This window comes from Mus pahari, chromosome 7, assembly GCF_900095145.1.
Source record: "Mus pahari chromosome 7, PAHARI_EIJ_v1.1, whole genome shotgun sequence".
Taxonomy (NCBI): domain Eukaryota; kingdom Metazoa; phylum Chordata; class Mammalia; order Rodentia; family Muridae; genus Mus; species Mus pahari.
The window spans coordinates 67,638,616-67,662,974 of record NC_034596.1 but is presented as its reverse complement, the minus strand read 5'-3'; the positions used below and the strand labels follow the sequence as shown (position 1 = coordinate 67,662,974).

The window sequence follows — 24,359 nt, the reverse complement described above, 5'->3', positions numbered from 1 at the left end:
TCGCTGTGCTGATTAAAGAGAGCTACTCTACGGAAAGGTCAGAGGCATTCAGATGTCATCCTTGTGATTTCTGAAAGCAGTCTGTAAGAAAGAAAGCTAAGAATATGAAAGAGTTGCTGAATAGTCATCCAACCAGGACCTCTTAGGTTTTGAGGGTAAAGTTAGCAAGCCAAAGGAGGTTCCAACCGCAGGTGGGGGCCACAAGGGGACACTTGGAGACGTCAGCATCGTCGTTGCCCTGGCAACAGTGTTCCTCTCACTTCCCCTGGTGCTGATAGCATCAACAAAGAAGATGGCCATACGCTCCTGGACCCCCGACCAGGGGTTTGTCAACAAGAAGTTGGTGCGACCAGCCTCGGTCTCCACAAGCCTGTCCCTGGATCTATGCACCTTCCCCACAACTTTGGGCTCCTCGGTAGCGGCCAGTGCGCTAGAGCAGCTGTTCGTTGTAGGTGAGAAGTTCCACAGAGGCCGAGGCCGAGGCCGGGAGCCACTTCCCCCTTGGATATGGTGGTCTGTCCGGCTCTTGGCAGGAGCTTGAGCACTCTTCTCCTGAAACCCAGGACATCCCTGGCCGGGGTCTAGCCTTTTGTTCCTCATTGGTGGGGGGAGATGGGAGACAGGGAAAGGCTAAGTGTTCATAGCATCTGCTTAAGTGCATCTGGGTTGATGACTCACTATAACCACCGGGTGTCCCAGGCCATCAACTGGGACCTGCATGTCTGCTTTCCACTTAAGACTCTTATCTTTCCTTCATGGGTTTAACACCTTTGAGCTTTTACCATGGAAAACTGGAGACCTTAAAAGGCAAGTAGGAAAAAGACCGCTTAAGAGACACCTGTTTGTTGTAATAGGTAAAGAAAGTTAAATAAAAGACAGCATTTGGGAGATTTGAACCAAAAATTATCTTTTGTGGAATCAGGCGAACATACTCGGTACGCTTTGACTCTGAGGTCTCCCATAGACTCCTGCTGTACATGCTTGCTTCCTGGTTTATTGGGATGGTTTTAGGAGGATGTGAAACCTTCAGAAGGTAGGGCTCAGCTGAGAGAAATCTGTCGCTGAGCAGAATGAGAGGGGACTTTGAAGATTTTTTATTTTATTTTATTTTATTTATTTACATTTCAAATGCTATCCTGAAAGTTCCCTATACCCCCACCCCCGCCCCTGCTCCCCTACCCACCCACTCCCACTACTTGGCCCTGGCCTTCCCCTGTGCTGGGTCATATAAAGTTTACAAGACCAAGGGGCCTCTCTTCCCAGTGATGGCCAATTAGGCCATCTTCTGCTACATATGCAGCTAGAGACTCGAGCTCAGGGGGTACTGGTTAGTTCATATTGTTGTTCCACCTACAGGGTTGCAGCCCCCTACAACTCCTTGGGTACTTTCTCTAGCGACTTTGAAGATTTTTAACCAGCCTCTAGTTATATTTCTGCTATATTTCTGGTTCTTGGGATAATCTTTCTCAGGCCCCTGCTGCAGTAAACCAAGGCTCCTCTGCTATAACTACCCCACCATGATGGACTGGAACCCTCTAACCCCTGGGTCAAATAAAAAATTCCTTCCCTAAGTTGATTCTATTAGGCATTCTGGTCACAGTCATTCAAAGTAACTAATACAACACCTATTCTGTTAGAAATCAAGAAAACCAAGAAGGATGACCATTGTGTGGATACTTCATTCCTCCTTAGAATAAGGAACAAAATACTCATGAAAGGATACAAGTACAGAGACAAAATTTAGAGCTAAGATGAAAGGATGGACTATCCAGAGACTACCCCATACGGGAATCCATCCCATCATCAGCCACCAAACCTAGATACTAATGCACATGCCAGCAAGATTCTGCTGAAGGGACCCTGATATTGCGGCCTCTTGTGAGGCTATGCCAGTGCCTGGCAAACACAGAAGTGGATGCTCACAGCTAGCTATTGCTGCTTGTGGACGTTGTACATCGTGGTGCGGAGCCTAGTGCGCACCACGATGTACAACGTCCACAAGCAGCTGTCTCATTGTTTCACTAAGATCACTGTATTGCTTCAAAATAACCGTAGCTATTTCTGTGAATGTGCTGCAGTTACAGTGATTTCTCTCTCACCTTCTTAGAGGACTGAATTTAATGTCACACTTCTCATTGGATAAGCAGAGGCAAGTATTTCCATGAAAAAGTGTTAATGACACAAATTAACCCTGTGTTTCCAAGGTCATTGTTAGAACTTGGACCTTGAATTCTCTTCACAATTACCTCTAGATCAACGTGTCCACTCAACCCTGTTACTTCTACACAAATATTTGCATATGCTAATAACATCTGGAAACTTGGAAAGTTTTTCTTACTAGAGTATCATATTTATTCTTGGTCACATTTGTACTTGGACACATAGTATCTTGATCATATCTATCCCTCACGCCTCTCTCCAGCACCCCTCTGAACACCCCTAAAACATCCTTTTCCCACCTTTATTATTTCTTTCCTTTCTCCACCTCCCACTTACGTGGAGTCCGTTGGTGGTATATTTAGAAGCTTGGCTGAGCTCCTTGTCTCCAGTTGTGCAGGTCTTGTCCAGGCGGCTACAGCTGCAGTGAGTCTGGGAGCGCCGTGGTCCTGTCTGTGATAATCTGTCACAGCGCCCTAGGAAGTTCTTCATAGGAAGAAACCTCATCAGCTCTCCTTTACCTGGGTGTGGGAATCCCAGCGCTTGTGAAGTGGAAGCAACAGGGTCAGAAGGCCAAGGTTATCTAACCTCAACCTGAGAGCAAGTTGAAGACCAGTTTGGATTATGACTAAAGTTATCTATAAATAAAATTCATATAAAATGAAGATTTCTTGCTCGGAGTGTAGTTAGAAAGTCTATAAATCTACAGCCTATTTTTGAGCAATAGTAAATATGTGCTCACTTTTTTCCATAAAGGAAAAAAAAAGAGAGGAGAGGATATACACTTGCCTTTCGCATCTGTGCTTCAAAATACGTAACTATACAGTGTATATAGGTCTGTATGAGAATCCATGCTGCCTGTAACTGGGACAGATGTTACAATTCATCCTACTGAAACGGCTACAAGTGCATGGGCCCACAAAACCTACTGACTGGTTCTAATCATGCAATCTAATACTGATTATGCCTGGGGCTCTGCACATAAAATATAACCTCAAAAGTCATAGACAAGTCTTAGATTATCATCTATACTATAAGAATCATTTATTTTTATTTTTTATTTTTTTATTTTCATTTTATTAGATATTTTATTTATTTATATTTCAAATATCATCCCCTTTCCCAGTCCCCCCTCCAGAATCCCCCTATCCATCCCCCTCCCCTTGCTTCTATGAGGATGCTCCCCCACCCACCCACTCCCGCTTCCTGGCTCTGGCATTCCCCTACACTGGAGCATAGAGCCTTCATAGGACCAAGGACCTCACCTCCCATTGATGACCAACAAGGCCATCCTCTGCTACATATGCAGCTGGAGCCATGGGTCCCTCCATGTGTAATCTTTGGTTGGTGGTTTAGTCCCCAGGAGCTCTGGGGGTACTGGTTGGTTCATATTGTTGCTCCTCCCATGGGTCTGCAAACCCCTTCAGCTCTTGAGTCCTTTCTCTAGCTCCTCCCTTGAGGACCCTGTGCTCAGTCCAATGGTTGGCTGAGAGCATCCATCTCTGTATTTGTCAGGCACTGGTAGAGCCCCACAGGAGACAGCTATATCAGGCTCCTGTTAGCAAGCACTTGTTGGCATCCAAGATAGTGTCTGGGTTTGGTGATGGATTGTGGGATGGATTCCCCAGGTGGGGAACTCTCTGGATGGCTTTTCCTTCAGTCTCTGCTCCATACTTTGTCTCTGTAACTCCTCCCATGGGTATTTTGTTCCCTGGTCTAAGAAGGACCGAAGTATCCATACTTTGGTCTTCCTTCTTGAGCTTCATGTAGTCTGTGGATTATATCTTGGATATTCCGAGCTTCTGGGCTAATATCCACTTATCAGTGAGTGCATACCATGTGGAGTATCATTCTTTGACATAAAAAATTTTTGAGAGTACAGGGCTCTGGGTTGTGACTCAGTGATAGATCACTTGTCTAGCATGAAGGAAGTTTTAGCTTCTGCTCTTAGCAGAAAGACAAAAGAGAAAGGCAAGAGTTGGGTGATGTAGATAAATCATGATGATGCACATGAAACTGATCTCTCGCATACTGGACCGGCCTAGAACCTTCAGTCTCTTCTCGCTTCTTTGCCTTTGATTCTGTCTTGCCATTCTTACTTAGTATATAGCTTGCCTTTACTATCTTTGCCTGTATTTCACAATATTCTCTTCTTAGTACTCGCTGCTTACAGAGGTTAAGGTAAAGGAGACCTCTTTGAGTACATCAGTGAACAAGGGGGAGGGACGGAAGGCTAAAGGAATAACTACCCATTTGAGAATGTGCAATCTCAATCTTTGCTTCACATTTACATGACATAAAAGATTCATAAGTGATTTGTTGTGTATTTCTAGCACAATGTAATTTTGTATTCCATATATATATATATATGTATATATATATATACACACACATATATACATACACACACACACACACACATATATATATATATATATATATATATATATATATAGTCACACACTATACTACACACTGTGTGTGTAAATACAAAACATTTTAAACCTACATTTGCAAACATGTTAGCTTTTTCCAATTTGCAATTATTTATTAATATTTCATCTTATTGAAGTCTCTTCTTCCTCTCATAGGGTATATCTACAAAGATGAATTTAATGAGAGATTTTCTTTAAGGACTTTGTGTGTATGTGTGTGTGTGCATGTGTATATGTGTGTACACTATGCAATAGGAAACATTAAAAGGAAATTGACAACATTCAATAGACATTCAAAATACTCTTAAGTTTCAACATTTGAACTGGGTCATAAAGGGTGAACCAAGTAGCATTTGAACAAATATGTAAAATATCTTAATTTTCTAATCTTTTTATTTTCCAGAAAAATCTCTGCAAGGGGACTATTTCACATGCAATGAAGAAGTTAAGACCTTTCTTAAGGACATAACTGTAGCTGTTAAAAAACTGGTATTGCATTATCTTTAAGATTTACTTTTTTTGACTTTCACTTCCTGAATTAACCTTTAATTTAGAAGTGACTCTGTTCAAGTTGTCTAAATAGGTGGACAGAAAAAGTACTTACCCTGAGTTAAAAAATATTTTTCTTCAATTGACCAACTAATGTCAGTTCAGACTGCTGTTCAGTTTTTCCTGCAGAAAACTGAGTGATGGAGTGTGTGCTAAAGATACAGACAAGCCCAATTAGAAAAGGCCACAGAGATGCTGAGAGAGCCCAGGTAGTGGGTGGACCATGTGGGCAAATGCTTACATAATATGTAAGCAATGGTTATACCAGCCAACCTACCTACCAACAACCAGCCAAGAAGCAACCAACACCCCTGGGCAGGGTGAGGTGTGGCTACAAGTAACTCAGCTTTCTATAAGCAGTTCCCTTCATGGACAGTAGCGAGTTGCTTAACATCTGTCTCGCCGAAGCAGACAACTGCCTTATGGAACATCAGATATTCTTTCCTGATATAGGCCTGCCCCTAAGGAAGTCAGATCAAAGGAGTGTTCCCAAATTTCCCTCGGGACACATGTACTTGGAAGCTTCAGAGGGTGGTAAAATGGCTTTCTCAGATGAGAGAGTAGAGTCTTTATTTGATCTTTAAAATGGTAAAAATCTATTCCCTAACAAGTGTCCGAGAAGGTAGAAACAGCTGTAAAGTAAGAAACCTCAGATCCATAGATAAGCAACTCATGAATGTATGCTTTATATAATTATATACAAGAATGTAAGCATTCCACATCGCCTGACTTCCGAATCCCTCGGGTGGATCCCCAAGAGCTCTGGTGCTCAGCATCACCAGCCACGCTTCCAGCTGCTCCTTCCTCCCACCTACACTTTTCTTAGTATATGTAAGGAGTCAAGACTTCCATTGTGGCTAATTAAAGAATCTAGATCCCAACTGTTTAACACCTGAGTCATGGAAATCTCTCAAGTAGCAAATATAAATTCCTCCATTTAAAAAAAATGGCCAATACTTATAGTATATGCTTACCCTGGAAATTTTGCAAACTAAATAAGCAAAAATAAGCAAATAAAAACTACTATAATTCCACTACTCTCAAATATTCACAATTAACTATTTTATTCCAGATTACAGGTGATACCTGTATTGAACTTTTTTTTTCTGCAGAAACAATACCACACTGTGCATACAAATATGCAATCTGATTTTTTGGTTGGTAAAATACAATGGAAGTTTCATAGGTCATAAAATGGCTGTAGCTTTATTTATTTAAGAAATGATTTTTTAATGTTTCCCTCTTTTTTAAGTGTGTCTGTACCTAAAAGTAAACAAATAAATGAACCGTCACAGAACTGTCAGATTTATAGATCTCAGCAAGGCATAGGAGGCTGCAGAGGCGGCTCGGTGGCCAAGACCATGTGTTGATCTTTCAGACTTTGGTTCGCAGGATTCATATTTTGGGTCACAATTCCAGTTTCAGGAGGTTCAATGCTCTTTTTTGATCTCTGCAGGTACCATATGTAGATATGGTACACATACATACATGCATACACACATTTTTAAAAAGAAAAGAAAAGCATTGTTTTCTGTATTCCCACGTGGGTATTTATAGGGACTAAGTGGCCCTCTTAGTGTTAGACCCTTTTCTTGGACTCTTTGCATTTAGATAAATTGAAACTGGATACAGGAAACAGGTACACAGAAGGGAAAGAAGGCTCTGAGTGAAAGATAAATCAACAGATATTAGAGATTAATCAGCAATGACAGATTAAAATCAGATGTAGGTCATCCTCTTTCCCAGCTGTCTGATACATAAAAACAGCAGCAGGAGGTGTCTGGTGTTTTCGACTCTAAGCAGAGAGATCCTGTCTTGGGAAGGAAACGTGATTGCTTTGCTGTGTTAACTTTATTTTAAAACAGCAGTTTGATTTTTTTTTCAGGAAGAAATGCGGAAAAACACGGTAGAGCTGCTGGAGATTGAAAGCATGGAGCTGAGCCGACTCTACTTTCTGCTGGAGACTGTGCCCAACAGCATACACAGGGAACTGGAAGGTACTTCTGATGACATATGCTGTGGGGAGAAAGAGAGCCAAGTACTTCTAAACAAGGATTTAATAACTGTGCCTATGCAAGCATCGATAGAAAGATCACCTAATGTGAACATTGTGTTCTGTAGCAATCCCTCATGTGACTTTTGGTGGAAATAATACTCTATAAGGAAATTCAATTTGCATAATTTCGTTGTTAAATTGAATAAAAGATAGATCAGCCCATTTCTGATTAATAGTTACACACTTAAATTAGGCTCTATGGATGTCCTAATCCACCATTCTACTTTTTGTTTATAGGATCTTGGTGATTCTAGGTACTTCAAATAAGTAGTCCTGTTGTCTTAGGGTTTCCATTGCTGTGAAGAGACACCATGACTAAGGCGACTCTTATGAAGGACAACATTTAAATGGGGCTGGCTTACTGGTTCTGAGGTTCAGTCCATTATCATCATGGCGGGAACATGGCAGCATACAAGCAGACATGGTGGTGGAGGCATGAGCTGAGAATTCTACATCTTGTTCCAAAGGCAAATAGGAGAAGACTGGCTTCCAGACAGCTAAGAGAAAGGTCTCTCAAAGTCCACCCCCACAGTGACATATTTGCTTTAACAAGGCCACACCTATTCCAATGAGGACACACCTCCTAATATTGCCACTTCTTGGGCCAAGCATATTCAAAGCACCACACCTGCTATGACTGGTTTAGTTCACTTAGCATAGTAGCTGCTATTCATATGGGGGCCTATGTCAGAATGAGCCTCCTTGTAAAGGTTAAATAGCATTCCATTGTACATATCCACCACCCTTTGCTTATCCATTCTATTGCTGATGGACAGCTTCTGCCGTTTGGCTGTTGAGAGTAATGATGTTTACAGTGTCCAAATGCACATCTGAACTCTGTTTTAAATTCCTTTTGGCTACATATCAATGTTGAATTGTATGATGATTCTACATGCAATTTTTATAAGATCAGCCATCATCGGTAGCCACCAGTGATGCACAGGGTTCCATTTCCCCCACATCCTTGCCAACACTTGTTATTTTCTTGTTTTGTTTATTTTAATGAGATCTATTTAGCATAGATTAGCATCTCTGGTTTTAATTTAAATTTTTCTAACCATTAGTTCCTTTGAGCATCTTTTTCTCTGTTTGTTGGTTGCTGTGTTGTGTAGGGTGCCGTGTCTTGGTAGCTTTGTTTTCTGAAGAGAGATGTCAACCCCGGCCCTTTGTCCTTAAAGTATTGGGACTTTGTAGTTGTTCTCAATATCAACCCATGACTAGGTATATCATTTTCAAATATGCCTTCCTACTCAGGAGCTGGCCTCTGTCGATGACGACCTTTGATGAAAGCTTTTAATTTGATGATCTAACGTATCTATTTTTTTCTTTCGTTAACTATCTTTTTGGTATTGTCTCAAAGAAGTCATTCACAAATCTAATGGCATAAAGATATTAATCTAGCTTGGAGAGATGGCTCAGTAGTTAAGATCACCTGCTACTCTTGTAGAAGACTTGGGTTCAATCCCTGGCACCCACACACAGATCACAACCACCTGCAACTTCAGTTCTATGGGATCCAATGCCCTCTTCTGGCTGCCATGGCACTATTAGAAGGTGTGGCCTCATTGGAGTAGGTGTGGCCTTGTCGGAGGAAGTAAGAGACCCTTCTTTTAGCTGCCTGGAAGCTAGTCTTCTCCTGTTTGCCTTCAGAGCAAGATGTAGAACTCTCAGCTCCTCCAGTGCTATGTCTGACTGAATGCTGCCATGACAATAATGGACTGAACCTGAGAACCAGTAAGCCAGCCCTAGTTAAACATTGCCTTGACCATAGTGTCTCTTTATAAGGTTCACATACACTCGCATGGGCTTACACACATAAAGAAATAAGTAGATTAAAGACAACAACAACAAAAAACCCGACTTTGACCCATCTTTACCTCTGAGGGTATCTTTTAAATGTTTTGATTTGGATTTTGTGGAGATCAAACAGCGGTCCCCACACATGCTAGAGGAGTGAATATCCCATCACCAAACCGTATTTCCAGTCCCTAAGATTTAAAGCTTTGGCTCTTACATTTAGCTCTTGGAATCATTTTTAGTTAAAATTTTGATGTCAGACCAGGACTCAACTTTATTTTCTCAGCTGCAAGAAGTGTCAGCTGAGGCTTGTAACTGAGTCCCTCTGTAAGAACCATCTTGAACACAGAATGCAGCTCCCAATATATGACAGGGCCTCCCTGGGTTGGAGTTTATTCTGTGATCAGCTGCTATAACTCTCTTATGCCAGAGTAGACCATGCCTTCGCATTTTGACCTCTCCTCTGAAGTCTTGCCATCTTCACCCCAACAGAGACAAGTATTACACATTCTTGGCACACAAACCTTAGAATCTGTTTCCCAAGGACCCCACCTTGAAAGAGCGATTCAAATAAGAAAGTGAAATTTTGTTCGTGTGTGTTTTGCTTTCAGCTTTGATTTTATTTGCTTAACAAAATAAAAATATAAAAACAGGGTTTTGTATAGCCCGGGCTTGTCTGCTCTGTTTCCCCCATGCTGGGATTATAGAAACGTGACGGACATTTTACCTTGCACAAAACAAATATTTTGTTTTTAAAGATAGATGTGCCAATTATCCACTTACTGAATCTTTGTTCTAAATCTGCATTTTGATATCTACTTGACAGTAAAGGAGTGGAACCTTATAGATTGCACCCTATCTTAGCTAAGCTTTCTATTTCTGTGCCGAAACACCAAAGCAACTTGGGGAGGAAAGGGTTTATTTCACTTACATTTCCATGCAACAGTTTATCAATAAAAGCAGTGAGGACAGGAACTCAAGCAGATGAGAGTCACTGGTGAGAAGGATGAAGTAAGTACCTATTCCCTGCATCCTTTAGTCAGAGGTCCAATGCTTGTTCCTCTTCCTGAACTTTCTGAACACATATACATAAGTATGATGCCTAAAACGAATTCTCTGTTAAAGACAATGGTAAGTCTTAGGCAGGAGGTAAGAAGTGGGTAGGGCCAGTGGCAATCAGGTGAAGTAAGACCGTACCTGTGAAACTTTCCAGAGCATGGACGCTAGTTACATCCGCAGAAGTCCATAAGACTGAGATGGTCCAAAGTGGGAAGTTCAAAGTTCTTGGTACAAAAACATAACGGAAAGAATATGTTGGCGAAAGGCAGTTCTCCTTGGTATAGGAAAAGCTGTTGTGTTCTCCCTCCAATGACGGTCACATTTTCACTTGCTTTGAAGAATGTATTACAGATGCTCGCAAACTCAATATCCTTGAGATAACTCAAATAAAAAAAAAGATTGAGACAATGAACAATGAAGTAGAGTTTCTAAACAACAAAATAAGGGAGCTGACGAACATAAATGAAGTTCTGGGGTAGGTATTTCTTAATTTAGTATTTAAGAGACTGAGACTGTTCACTGAAAATGATGTGTTTATTTCCAAGCTACCTCCCGAGGTTGTACTTAGTGTTTTAAAGTTTCTGCTCCTAGAGAATTAAATTTGCAACCCTACCCTGCTCCAGCAATTTCTTGTTGCAATTTTGTTGTAACTACATATTAGACCAGTTATGTTCTATCCAGTTAACTTCATTTAAGATCTTCAACTGTGCCTGTAATCCAATAGGAGGATGAGGTTGATTGCCTGGAAAGAGTTTCAGGGTTTGTGTATAGTTAAATGAGACTATGCATGTAACCGCCTATAGCTTGAGATCTGCCAGAACCCTTTCTTCATTTCTAAGCCATTGACTCAGGCCAATACTTCACCAGGGAGCTTCACTCGCTCTGTAGAACAGAATTCAGAGCTATTGACCCAACATAGTCTATAAGAGGAAGATTTATTCTAAAACGAGAAAACAATATAAGGCTTGAAGAATAAGTTCTCACTGTGAGCAAATTTGCAAGACTAATGCATAACTATCAGAATGTTGATGTTCTATATTGAGAAATGTTCAAAGAGCCCCCCACCCCCATCATAACAGGGAAATTGATGCATAGGGACTCATCAGATCTCAAGACCCTTGCACCTTCTTCAAAAAATAGGCCCTCAGAAGACCTGCCCTGGGAGAGGTGTCATGGATGAGACTCATAAGACTGAAGAACAGTGAATAGTCTAACTCCTACTAAGGATTCACAATGCAGGTTATGTATGGGCTGCGCTAGCCATTGTTTCCAGGGATGGCTATAAACTAGACTATTTCTAAACCAACAACTAGAAACAGAGCATACAGCTGGATACAGTGAGTGATGTCCCATCATTCTGCTTCTGTAAATTTGGGGTTCGCATGAGCAGCAGGATCCTGAGAAGGCTTGTTAAAACACGGGATTTGGTAGGTCTACCATGTCGTAGGGTGGGGATGAAGGTCAACATTTCTTTTGTTACTTATTTTATTTGTTTACATTTCAAATGTTGTCACCCTTCCCAGTCTTCCCTCCATGAACTCCCCCACCTTCTCTCCCTCCCCATTGCTTATAAGAGGGTGCTCCCCTAACTACCCACCCACTCCCACCTCACCCCTCTAGCATCCCCCTTCTCTGGGACATCAAGCCTCCACAGGACCAAGTAACTCCCCTCCCACTGATGCCAGATAAGGCAGTCCTCTTCTACATATGTAGCAGGAGCCATGGACATTCTGGTTGGCGGTTTAGTCCCTGTGCGCTCTGAGGGGTCCAGTTAGTTGTTCTTCCTATGGGGTTGCAATCCCCTTCAGCTCCTCCAGTCCATTCCCTAACTCTTCCATTGGAGTTCCTGGACTCAGTCCAAAGGTTGTATTAGTCAGGTGCTGGCAGAGCCTCTCAGGGGTCATCTATACCAGGCTCCTTCCTGTATGCAAGCATATCTTGGCATCAGCAATAGGATCAGGGCTAGGTGTCTACAGATGGTAGGGCAGTACCTGGATGGCCTTTCCTTCAGGCTCTGCTCCATTTTTGACCCTGTGTTTCCTTTAGACAGGAACAATTCTGGGTTAAAAATTTTGAGATGGGTGCGTGGCCCCATACCTCAACTGGGAGCCATGTCTGTTTACTGGAGGTGATCTCTTCAGGTTCTATCTCCTCTATGTTGGTCATTTCAGCTAATGTTACCCCCATTGGGTCCTGAGAGACTCTTGCATCCCTGGGGTCTGGGGCTTTCCCCCTCTCCCTTGCCCCCCCCCCAGTGCTACATATTTCTATTTATTCTCTTGGTCCTCTGGACTTCTCTCCTATCTCTTCCCATAACTGATCCTGCCCCCCTTTTCCTTCCCCCTTCTCTCCCATCTAGATTCTTCCCTCCCTTTGCCTCCCATGACTATTTTGTTCCCCCTTCTAAGTGGGACTGAAGCATCCACACTTTGGCCTTCCTTCTTGTTAAGCTTCATATGTTCTATGAGTGGTATCATGGGTATTCTAAGCTTTTGGACAAATATCCACTTATCAGTGAGTACATAGATAGCATGTATGTTCTTTTGGTTCTGAGTTACCTCACTCAGGATGATATTTTCTAGTTCCATCCTTTTGCATGCAAAATCTGTGAAGACCTCATTTTTAATATCTGAGTAGTACTCCATTATGTAAATGTACTGAATTTTCTGTATTCATTCTTCTGTTGAGCAACATCTGGGTTGTTTCCAGTTTCTGGCTATTATAAATAAGGCTGCTATGAACATAGTGGAGCATATGTCCTTATGATATGGTGGAGCATCTTTTGGGTATATGCCCAGGAGTGGTATAGCTGGGTCTTCATGTAGTACTATGTCCAATTTTCTGAGGAATCACCAAGTTGATTTCCAAAGTCATTGTACCAGCTTGCAATCCCATCAGCAGTGGAGGAGTGTTCCTCTTTCTCCACAATCTCTCCATCATCTACTGTCACCTGAGTTTTTAGTCTTAGTCATTCTGACTGGTGTGAGGTGGAATCTCAGGGTCATTTTGATTAGCATTTCCCTGAGGACTAAGGATGTTGAACATTTCTTGCTTCTCGGCCTTTCAAGATTCCTCAGTTGAGAATTCTTTGTTTAGCGCTGTATCCCATTTTTTAATTGGGTTATTTGGTTTTCTGGAGTCTTAACTTCTTGAGTTCTTTGTATTGCCCTCTATTGGATGCAGGGTTGGTAAAGAATTTCTTCCTAATCTGTTGGTCGCTGTTTTGTTCTATTGTCCTATTTGCCTTACAAAAGCTTTGCAATTTTCTGAGGTCCTATTTGTTAATTGTTGATCCTAGAGCATAAGCCATTGGTGTTCTGTTCAGGAGCTTTTCCCCTGTGCTCATGTGTTCGAGGCTCTTTCCAACTTTCTCTATTAGATTCAGCATATCTGGTTTTATGTGAAGGTCCTTGATCCACTTGGACTTGAGCTTTGAATGAGGAGATAAAAACGGGTCAATTTGTATTCTTCTACATGCAGACCTCCAATTAGACCAGCACCATTTGTTGAAAATGTTTGCTTTTTTACACTGTATGATTTTGGCTTCTTTGTCAAAGATCAAGTGTCCATAGGTATGTGGGTTTATTTGTGGATCTTCAATTCTCTTACACTGGCATACCTGTCTGTCTGTTTCAATACCATGCAGTTTTATCACTATTGCTCTGTAGTACAGCTTGAGGTCAGGGATGGTGAGTCCCCACAGAAGTTCTATTATTGTAGAGAATTGTTTTCACTATCCCTCATATTCAAAAAAGTTATTGCATATGAAGTTAAGAATTGCTTTTTCTATCTCTGTGAAAAATGGAGTTGGAATTTTGATCGGGATTACATTGAATCTGTAGATAGCTTTTGGTAAGATGGCCATTTTTACTATGTTAATCCTACCAATCCATGAACATGAGAGATCTTTCCATCTTCTGAGATCTTCCTCAGTTTCTTCAAGTTTCAAGAGACTTGAAGTTCTTGTCATACAGATCTTTCACTTGCTTGGTTAGAGTCTCACATTTTCTATTATTTATGACTATTGTGAAGGTGGTTGTTTGCCTAATTTCTTTCTCAACCCATTTAATCTTTGTGTAGAGAAAGGCTACTGTTTTGTTTGAGCTTAATTTTATATCCATCCACCTTGCTGAAGTTGTTTATCAGGTGTAGGAGCACTCTGGTAGAAGTTTTGAGGTTGTTTATGTAAACTAGCATATCATCTGCAAATAGTGATACCTTGATTTCTTCCTTTCTAATTTGTATCACTTTGACCTCCTTTTGTTGTCTAATTGCTCTAGCTAGCAATATATTTTGAGTACTATATTGAATAAATAAGGAGAGGGTGGACAGCTTTGTCTTGTCACTGATTTTAGTGTGATTGCTTCAAGTTTCTTTCCACTTAATTTGATGTTGGCTATTGGTTTGCTGTATATTGCTTTTATTATGTTTAGGTATGTGCCTTGGATTTCTGATCTTTCCAAGACTGTTAATATGAAGGCGTGTTTTGTTTTGTCAAAGGCTTTTTCAGCATCTAATGATTTTTTTCCTTTGAGTTTGTTTATATCGTGGATTTCATTGGATTGTATCGTGGATTTTCATGTATTGAACCATCCCTGGATAAAACCTATTGGATAATTCCTGGATGAAACCTACTGGATCATGGTGAATGATTGTTTTGATGTGTTCTTGGGTTCGGTTTGCAAGTATTTTAGTGAGTATTTTTGCATCAGTACTCATAGGTGAAATTGGTCTGAAGTTCTCTTTCTTTGTTGGGTCTTTGTGTGGTTTAGGTATCAGTGTAACTTCATAGAATGAATTAGGTCGTGTTCCTTCGATTTCTATTTTGTGGAATAGTTTGAGAAGTATTGGTATTAGATTTTCTTAGAAGATCTGATAGAATTCTGCACTAAAACCATCTGGCCCTGGGCTTTTTTTTTGGTTGGGAGACTTAATGACTGCTTCTATTTCCTTAGGAATTCTGGGACTGTTTAGTTTATCTGATCCTGATTTAACTTTGATACTTGGTATCTGTCTAGAAAATCATCCATTTCATCTAGATTTTTTCAGTTTTGTTGAGTGTAGGCTTTTGTAGTAGGACCTGATTTTTATGGATTTCTTCAGTTTCTGTTGTTATGTCTCCCTTTCCATTTCTGATTTTGTTAATTTGGATATTGTCTCTGTGTGCTTAAGTTAGTTTGGCTAGGGGCTTATCTATCTCCTTGATTTTCTAAAAGAACTAGCTCTTAGTTTGGTTGATTCTTGGTATCATTCTCTTTGTTTCTAATTGATGGATTTCAACCCTGAGTTTGAGTATTTCCTGCTGTCTATTCCTCTTGCGTGTGTTTGCTTCTTTTTGCTCTAGAGCTTTCAGATGCACTGTTAAGTTGCTAGTGTAGGATCTCTCCAGTTTCTTTATGAAGTCAATGCTATGAATTTTCCTGTTAGCACTGTTTCCATTGTGTCCCATAAATTTGTGTATGCTGAGCCTTCATTTTTGTTAAATTCTAAAATGTCTTTAATTTCCTTCTTTATTTCTTCACTGACCAAGTTATCATTCAGTAGAGAGTTGTTTAGTTTCCATGTGTATGTGGACTTTCTGTTGCTTTTGTTGTTATTGAAAAACCAGTCTTAGTCCGTGGTGATCTGATAAAATGAATGGTATTATTTCAATCTTCTTGTATCTGTTAAGGTTTGTTTTGTATCTGATTATATGATCAGTTTTAGAGAAGGTGACTTGAGATGCCGGGAAGAAGGTATATTCTTTTGTTTTAGGGTGAAATGTTCTGTAGATATCTGTTAAATCCATTTGGTTCATAAATTCTGTTAGTTTCACTGTCTCTGTTTAGTTTCTCTTTCCATGACCTGTCCATTGGTGAGTTTTGAAGTCTCCCACTATTATTGTGTGAGATTCAATGTGTGTTTTGAGCTTTAGTAACATTTCTTTTACAAATGTGATCCCTTGCATTTGGGGCATAGATGTTCAGGACTGAGAGTTCATCTTGGTTTTTTTCCTTTGATGAGTATGAAGTGCCCTTCCCCATCTCTTTTGATAACTTTTTGGTTAAAAGTCTATTTTATTGGATATTAGAATGGCTACTCCATATTGTTTCTTNGGACCATTTGCTTGGAAAATTTTTTCCCAACCTTTTCCTCTGAGATAATGTCTATCATGTCAGGTGTATTTTCTGAATGCAGCAAAGTGCTGGGATCTGCTTATGTATCCAGTCTGTTTGCCTATGTCTTTTTATTGGGAAATTGAATCCATTGATGTTGAGAGATATTAAAGACCAAGGATCGTTGATTCCTGTTATTTTTGTTGTTAGAGGTGGTGTTATGTTTGTGTGGTTCCCTTCTTTTGGGTTTGTTGTGAGATGGTTAATTTCTTGTTTTTTCATAGGTGTAGTTTCCCTCTTTATATTGAAGTATCCTCTGGTATCCTTCTAGTATCCTCTGTAGGGCTGGATTAGTGGAGAGATATTGTTTAAATTTGGTTTTGTCATGGAATATCTTGGTTTCTCTGTCTATGGTGATTGAGAATTTTGCTGGGTATAGTAGTCTGGACTGACATTTGAGTTCTCTTAGGGTCTGCATGACATCTGTCTAAGATATTCTGGTTTTTAGAATCTCTGTTGATAAGTCTGGTGTGATTCTGATAGGTCTGCCTTTATATATTATTTGGCCTTTTTCCCTTACCACTTTTAATATTCTTTCTTTGTTCTGTGTATTTATTGTTTTGAATATTATGTGACGTGTGGACTTTCTTTCCTGCTCAAATCTATTTGGTGTTCTGTAGGCTTCTTGTATGTAAATGGTTATTTGTTTCTTTATGTTAGGGAAGTTTTCTTCTATGATTTTTGTTAAAGATGTTTTCTGGCCCTTTGAATTGGCAATCTTCATTCTTTTCTATTCCTTTTCATTGTGTTCTATTTCTTTTCATTGTGTTCTGAATTTCCTGGATGTTTTGGATTGGGTGCTTTTTGCACTTTGTATTTTCTTTGACTATTGCATTAACATCTTCTACGGTATCTTCTACTCCTGAGATTCTCTCTTTTATCCTGTTATTGATGCTTGCATCTGAAACTCCTGATCTCTTTCCTAGGTTTTCCATCTCCAAGGTTACCTCCCTTTATGGTTTCTTTATTGTTTCTATTTCCATGTTTAGATCCTGAATGGTTTTGTTCAATTCAAACCTGTTTAATTGTGGTTTCCTGTATTTCTTTAAGGGATTTATGTGTTTCCTCTTTAAGGGCTTCTACCTGTTTACCTGTGTTCTTCTGTATTTCTTTAAGGGAGTTATTTATGTCTTCCTTAAAGTCCTCTATAATCCTTATGAGATGGAATTTTAGGTCAGAATCTTGCTTTTCAGGTTTGTCATGGTATCCAGGGCTTGTTGTGGTAGAAGAACAGGGTTCTAATGGTGCCAAGTACTAATTGGTTTCTGTTGCCTATGTTCTTGAGCTTGCTTTTTGCCATCTGGTTATCTCAGGTGTTACTTGGCCTTGCTGTCTCTGAATGGAGCCTGTTCCTCCTTGAAGGAAGTTGGAGCTCTGTGAGTTGGGTTAGGACAGGCTCTCGGGGGGGGGGGGGAGAGCAAACAGTATTGTCTCTGGTTAGAGGGCACTCCTGTGTCCCTTGTTAGGACAGGCCTCCTGTGACCCTGGCTACAGCAGAGCTTCTGTGACCCTGGTTAGGGCAGATCTCTGGGAGTCAGCCTATCTCTTGGTGTGGGCTAGAGCACCCACTTTGCCCAGGACCAAGTTGCAGACCAGAAAGTTAACATTTCTAATAGATTCCAAGTGACACTTATCCTGCAGGTCCAACAGAGCAGGAAAATCTCTGTTGTAGGTAAATTTTCAGGGGATGATGAAGTACAACTAGAGGGTGGTGGATTGATGAGATGGAACCATAATCATCACCTGTTGGTTCTATGTTTCCAAGGAAGATGCCTTATCCAGGTCCTCACAGGTTCTGATGATGTGTTGTGAAACTTTTCCATCTCCTCCCCACTGCTCAGCAACTAGAAAGTATGGACACCTTTGTGTATGCCTTCCTTAGGCCCACATCCTGTTTGTGAATGCACTCTTCTCAAATCACCACCACAACTACTATCACCATAACTATCACCACCACCATGTCCACCACGACTACCAACACCATAACTAGCACAAATAGTTAGGTTTGTTGTTTTGTTTGTTTGTTTGGTTTTGATTTTGGTGTTGGTTTTGGGTTGACTTGGTTTCTTCCTTGGACTGATTCTCTGTCCAGGTTTCCCATACTTGGTCCACAAAGCAGCCACTAACTCAGTTCCTCACCAAGCTCTTTTGTACTTTCTGTTATATCTCTTTTGTGATATTTGGCCTCTGCCAAAAATAAACAAACAAACAAAAACAACAAAAACAAAAACAAAAAGCACCCCCCCCAATAGCCCATGTCTATTTTCCCAAAGCTTCAAGTACCCCTTCCCCAAACCTAAGTCTCTAACCCTGGAGAGTAAACACTGGGAAAGATCTCTATGTTCTAAGAGCTTTTAAAATGTGACACAGAGAAATGACATCAGTTATTCCCTCTTTCGATATTTGTGCTCCATGTTTCTCCAAGAATTCAGTTCTTCCTCAGGGAGATGTGGCCCACAGTGCATGTGTGAAATACACAACTCATTTTGTGCTCAGATCTGGATGAGAAGATGAGAATCAGGTCTCAAGCATCAAATGAGCAGTAGAGATGGCTGCAGCCTCCTCTTTCTCTAGGTTCTGTCCAAGGGAAGGCTAGATTTCTCTTGGGCCAACCCTCGGAGCTATGGTATCAGGGTAACTAGAGATGCAATAGAGTGATAACCTTTCTTTGGCTTAATGACCTGCCTGGAAACATCCATCTGGTCAGGTTCCATTCACTTGTTCAAAATGACGTTTGACTCACCTTATACTTTAAGCCAAAATAATATCCTGGCACATGGGGATAGATAGGGTGAGATGCAGTCAGGTGGCTAACATTTTAGCAGTGGCTTAACAAATTGCAAAGTGGACACTTATCCTGTTACCGTATATCCTTATTGGGTTTAAATGTAAACCACAAAGACAGTGAGAAAGTAAGTGTGCCATAGAGCATTCTTTTGATGTCACTGAGGAGTGTGAATTCCTTCCTTTACTAAGTGCCATCCTTTTATGACAAGACTCATTCTTTTCTCCCAGTGCAAAGCAAGCAGAGCTAGCGAAGCGGCACGAACAGTATGTCCTGTTGCTGAACCAAACCTTGGAAGAGAAAGCCGCCGCCACTATTTACATAAATGACACTTATACCAGAATGAACTTTGAGAAAGAAGAAATAGAACTTCAAAAACAATGTCTGCAAGAGGCATCTGATTTAATAGAAAAACAAAAACAAGATTATTTGGAAAAGAAAGAATATTTGGCTGTCCGTGTAAGTGGTGGGATTTATTATTTTTAAATTCAGAACTATTGACTCCAAGGCAGCAACAGGGCATGTTTTCTTTGTCCTCATGGCTAGCTATTAAGTGCTCATTTTGGTTAGCCTTGGGAGATTTCTGAACGAATAGCTCTGGTGTGAGAAACTCAAGGTTTGTTTGGTTCTTTTGTTTGTGGAGCCTCTTGGAGAAGACATCCGGTTGTGCACATTCATTCTGCTCACAGAGCAGAGTCCATGGCAGGATCCATGTCTCTTTAGTGGCCTTGTGTCGATGTAGAGATGAGGAATTTGCCACCTTCTTTTATCTAGTTCCACTTTTGTATAGACAGAACCTAGGAGTCAGGCAAAACACCTGTAATGCCTGCTTTTCCAGCTGCAGCAACCTGAGACCGGAGTAGCCTTCAGAGGTGCTGCCAGACCCTAGTTAACAAAAAACAAACTATCTTATGAGGTCAGCAATTTCCAGAGGTCAGGGGCAGAGGTAATCATTGCCTCACCTGCTCCTGTAGAGGTTGCATTCCTGCTGTGCTATGTTGACTGAACTCACTGTCCAACTGTTCTTTTATTTCTCAAGGTGCCTTGGTTACTCTGGGAAAGGCAGAGCTGTCTCCATTCTTAATGTTCAGAAAGGAGATAGGCTCAAGATTGAAAATGCTGTGTTGCGTGTAATTTCATAAACATGCTTGCTCCTTTGCTCAGCTTAACTCCACCAATGGCTTCCCTGGTGTCATTCAGCTCCATCAATGGCCAGCTGGCCATTTTTTCCCAGGAGCTGTGATCATGTCCCCAACCCCTCACAGCTAGCTTTGCCAAGCTGCCAACAGCTGCCTGCTTTCTCCTCCTGCCCGACTTTGCGCCGTGGATGGAAAACACTAGACAGTTTTATTATTTTTAAACCAGACAGATAACTCAATGGCTGGGCAAAGAATCTCCTGCCCTAATCATGTCAATTAGCTCCCTCCATCTCAGCTCCCACTCAAGGCAGAAGCTACAAACTCTAGGGCCCCAAGACCTACAAGTGTGCAGATTACTACTCCCTCCTAAGCCTTGTCTGGAAGATCGTTTGCTGCATCCCTTCTGCTCCTCCTAGGACCTGGAAGTCCCACCTTTCCTTTTGCCCAGCAATTGGCTTCTGCATCCTTTATTGACACAAACAAGACCCAATTAGTGAATCAACACCCTCCCTACACAACTGCAGAGCTTTTGTTGTGTCCTTTCCAGGATGAGAGTCTGCCTAAACTCAGGGGCTGTCTACATTTAGACCCTGAACCACCAGTTTCCACATTCAGACCCAGGAAATCAAGCAAGCTTAAACAATGCAGCATTAAATAGGAAGGAGAGAAGGAAGGTCAATTTATGACACTGCTTTTTAAATTTTATGGTTTTTTCCCCCTAATTTTCAATAAAATATCTCTATCATTGAATTTCACTCATACATACATATCTGCACCCTGGTGCGTAGAGTATGATCATATTTGTTCAAAGTAGCTGCTCTGCAACGAAGTGGTTGGTGGCTTAAAGGGAAAGACAGACAGCCAGACATAAGTGTTCACAGAGTTTTAATCCACATGCTACCTATGCATTTCTGCTCATTATTACCTTGTTCTTGACCATTCAGTTTGCTAATAAGAGTCACTCACTCCTCCAGAGCCTGACATGTAACAAGATGTTTGATTTGGGTAAAAACAGGAAAAAGTAGCCAAGATTACAAGCTGCCCTGTCTTCAGTGACTTTGCACACGCCACTCCCAGCTGGGTTTTATTTTCCATTAGGTAGTAGTGGGGTTTCTAGACAACTAATTACTTCTGATTACTTTCTTCATTTCCCAAATCCCTATAGTTATACATGTGATGTCCACTGTTGTGATGTAGTCAGAGTAAGCCACTCCAGTGGCAAGATGCTCTTATCCATTCTTAGCAGTAGCCATTGCCATACTGCTCCTATAAATGTACCACCAACATCTTACAGCTGCAATTTGACATTAGGAAATACGAAAATCCTGGCTTTGTCTTATTCTTCTTTTAAATTGTTAGTTTACTTAGATGGAAAAGGGCCTATTTAAATTGAATATTAATTAGGTCGACAAGTTGAAAAGTCTTTCTCTGATGTGCTAATAGACTTTTTAATTGGCTTATTGTTGTTACTGTAGATTAAAGAGACAAAACAATCCTGTGAAGAGAAGAGAAAAGAGACATATTATAAGAGGAAAGAACTGACCAGATTACAAAATAAAATAATAAAAATGAAGCAAACAGTTACTTCCAGCTCAGTGGTAAGGAAAATATGCATCATCCTCCTTTCGACCAATCTGAACACAGCAGTTTGTTGAGGTTTTTTTTTTTTTAAGTTTATTTAATTCACCTTCCTGCTATTCTGAGAGAATGACAATGAGCTTTAACATTTCTTGACACTTCCTTTAAAGTATTGCAGCATATACAAAGTATACTTAATGGACTAAAATAACTTGAAAATGATTTTTTAACTGCATATAGAGCTAGCTAAATATATATCAATGTCTATAATCTTTTATCACAACCAGTTGAATGAATGGATCTATAGTACGTATCTTTCATGCATATCAAAAATAGCATGCAAAGCCACACAATACAGCAGTCATAGGGGAGAAGCACATTGTCCTACCAGAATGCATCACTAAGTCCATCACATGTCACATGAGATGCAATCACTAACCTTAATTATGATATGTCCGTGATGGCATCTCATTATTACAACATCAGTAAAATAAAATACTCCTCCTACATATATGTGTTTAAAGAGGCCATCATCTGATTTTAGGTAACAGCACAGTAAAGATGGAGAGGTCAGATGAAGCTTAAGGAAAATCGCTAAACAAAGCTTCATTCCATCTGCACACCCAAGCTCATGTCTCCCACTTGAGCCTCATAAGGTGCAAGGAAGCACCTCCCCCTAATCTAGTTTTGATCCAAGATTTCTAAGGTCAAGTTAGGCAGCCATAATAATCTTACCCAGACCCTGTCGCCCCTCCCGCCATCCCCAAACTTGAATGTCACATCAACCTGGACTTAAAGTTTGTTTCTAGCAACCTACTAAGTGAAGACATAATGTAGACTATTGCCTACTATGGCATATTTTTGTGGAGATTCCCAAAGTACAGACAGAGGGAAGTACACACTAGCATACACATGACTTCTTCATTCTAGACACCTCTGTGGCCAGGTCAGGCTGATAGAAAAAGAATTGAATGCGATTCTTTGAGCAGCATATCTATTCAAGGCAGGAGTGGCTGAGGGCACGAGACAATGAATTCTAGGTCACATGCATGCAGTTTTGCTAGCATGTACAATTTATGAAACCCAGGCTGGAAAATATGAACCTGGACAATGAACATCAGGCCTAATCCTGTGATGCTCTAAGGAAACTGAATATTTTTGCCGTGTTGGGTGATTTTCTGGAGAACCACTGAATTAACATCTCTCCCTAGAGTGGTGCTATACCAATCAGCTAAACAATGTCTCATTCAATTTTATCTTGGTGAACAAAAATGGGTTTATTAGAGGAGACATGCACACATCCATACAGGACAGACAGTCAGACAGACATAGATTTTTCTCACTACTGTATTTAGATATCTACTCCATCAAATTTTGGGTTTTCTGTTTTGTTTCAGATTTGTTTTTTTGTCAAGTTGAGTTTCACAACAACAACTAAGTTATAAAAGTGATGTAATTTTTTTTTTTTGACTAAAGGGTGACCCCCTACCATAATAGTTGAATGAGTGATTTATAAAATGTTTAGAGGACCTGAATTACTGCCATGGACCCCTTGCTGATAATTGGATGTCATATTGTTGTTGAATTTTCAATAGATGATTTCTGACCAAAGTGTAGAGATAGGCATACTACAGGAAGCAATAACTATTTGGAAGAAAAAGGTAGAAGATATGAGGAGACTGTGTGAAAGTTTGGAGGAAAAACTGTAAGTGTCTCACTCTATGTTTACGGGAGCACTTCTAGATGCTCACTAGTCATGTTTTTTTTTTTTAATTACCTTAACATAATACCTAGTATAAGCAATCTACATTAGATTAATAGATTATAATCTATAGTATAAAGAAGAGGAATGCTTCTTTTGGTTTACAGTTGTAGAGGCTACAGATCATGATCGTAGGACCCCACACAGTATGTTTGTGAAACTAAAGCATGGCATAGAGAGCCCACTTACAACATAGGAAGTTAAAAAAAAAAAAAAAAGAGGAAAGCAAGAGACCGTGAGTCCCCAGTCCCAGTCAGGGACGTGTTCAATGCCCTTAGACCTTCTCTGAGCCCTGTCTCTTTAATGTCCTGCAATCTCCTACTATTACCACCCTGGAGACCAAGTCTTTAATGCGCATTTGGGAGACAAGTCAAGATTCAAAGGGTAACAACTAATATGCTACTTTCATTCTCAGAAATACATTTTCAATATTAAATGGCACTATATTTATTCACATCCACGAGATGGTTTTATGGTGTCCCCTCTTTACTTTGAAGTTAGTCAGATGCTCAGATGGTCTGTGGTTTGTGGCAGAAGGGTAGAGAAGGTTTCAGTGATGTAGACACTTGGCAAATGAAGGAGTTCTCTCTAATGTGTTAAACTCACTTCAGCTCCTCACTCTAAACCAGAACAACACAAAAAGAAATCCTTATGGGGAAGGGCACTGGTGGAGAGGGCCATGCATCTGGAACACACCCAGCAACGCTGTTATGCTTGCTGTCTACTCAAAGGGGCTTGCATGATTTGCTGAGACAATGCAGGGAAGCCTCCCACGAGAACCATTCCTACGTGAGGAACCACACCCAGAACCTGAAGAAACTCTCTTATTTATCCCAGAGCATAACAACCTGCTTCCTGTGAGAAAAGGGATGCATCCTCTGTCGTTA

General features: G+C 40.6%; 1 protein-coding gene across 1 annotated transcript in view; it reads left to right on the top strand.

Moving 5' to 3' along the window:
• Positions 1–252: 252 nt before the first annotated feature.
• Positions 253–24,359, top strand: part of Ccdc175 (coiled-coil domain containing 175) — a 78,477-nt gene continuing 54,370 nt past the window's right edge. Inside the window, exons 1-7 of the mRNA XM_021201746.2 lie at positions 253–452; positions 4,996–5,081; positions 7,027–7,138; positions 10,393–10,528; positions 19,224–19,452; positions 21,608–21,730; positions 23,306–23,415. Of these exons, the coding sequence (XP_021057405.1) occupies positions 293–452; positions 4,996–5,081; positions 7,027–7,138; positions 10,393–10,528; positions 19,224–19,452; positions 21,608–21,730; positions 23,306–23,415 (956 nt within the window). The 5' untranslated portion in view covers positions 253–292. The remainder of the gene's footprint in view (positions 453–4,995; positions 5,082–7,026; positions 7,139–10,392; positions 10,529–19,223; positions 19,453–21,607; positions 21,731–23,305; positions 23,416–24,359) is intronic.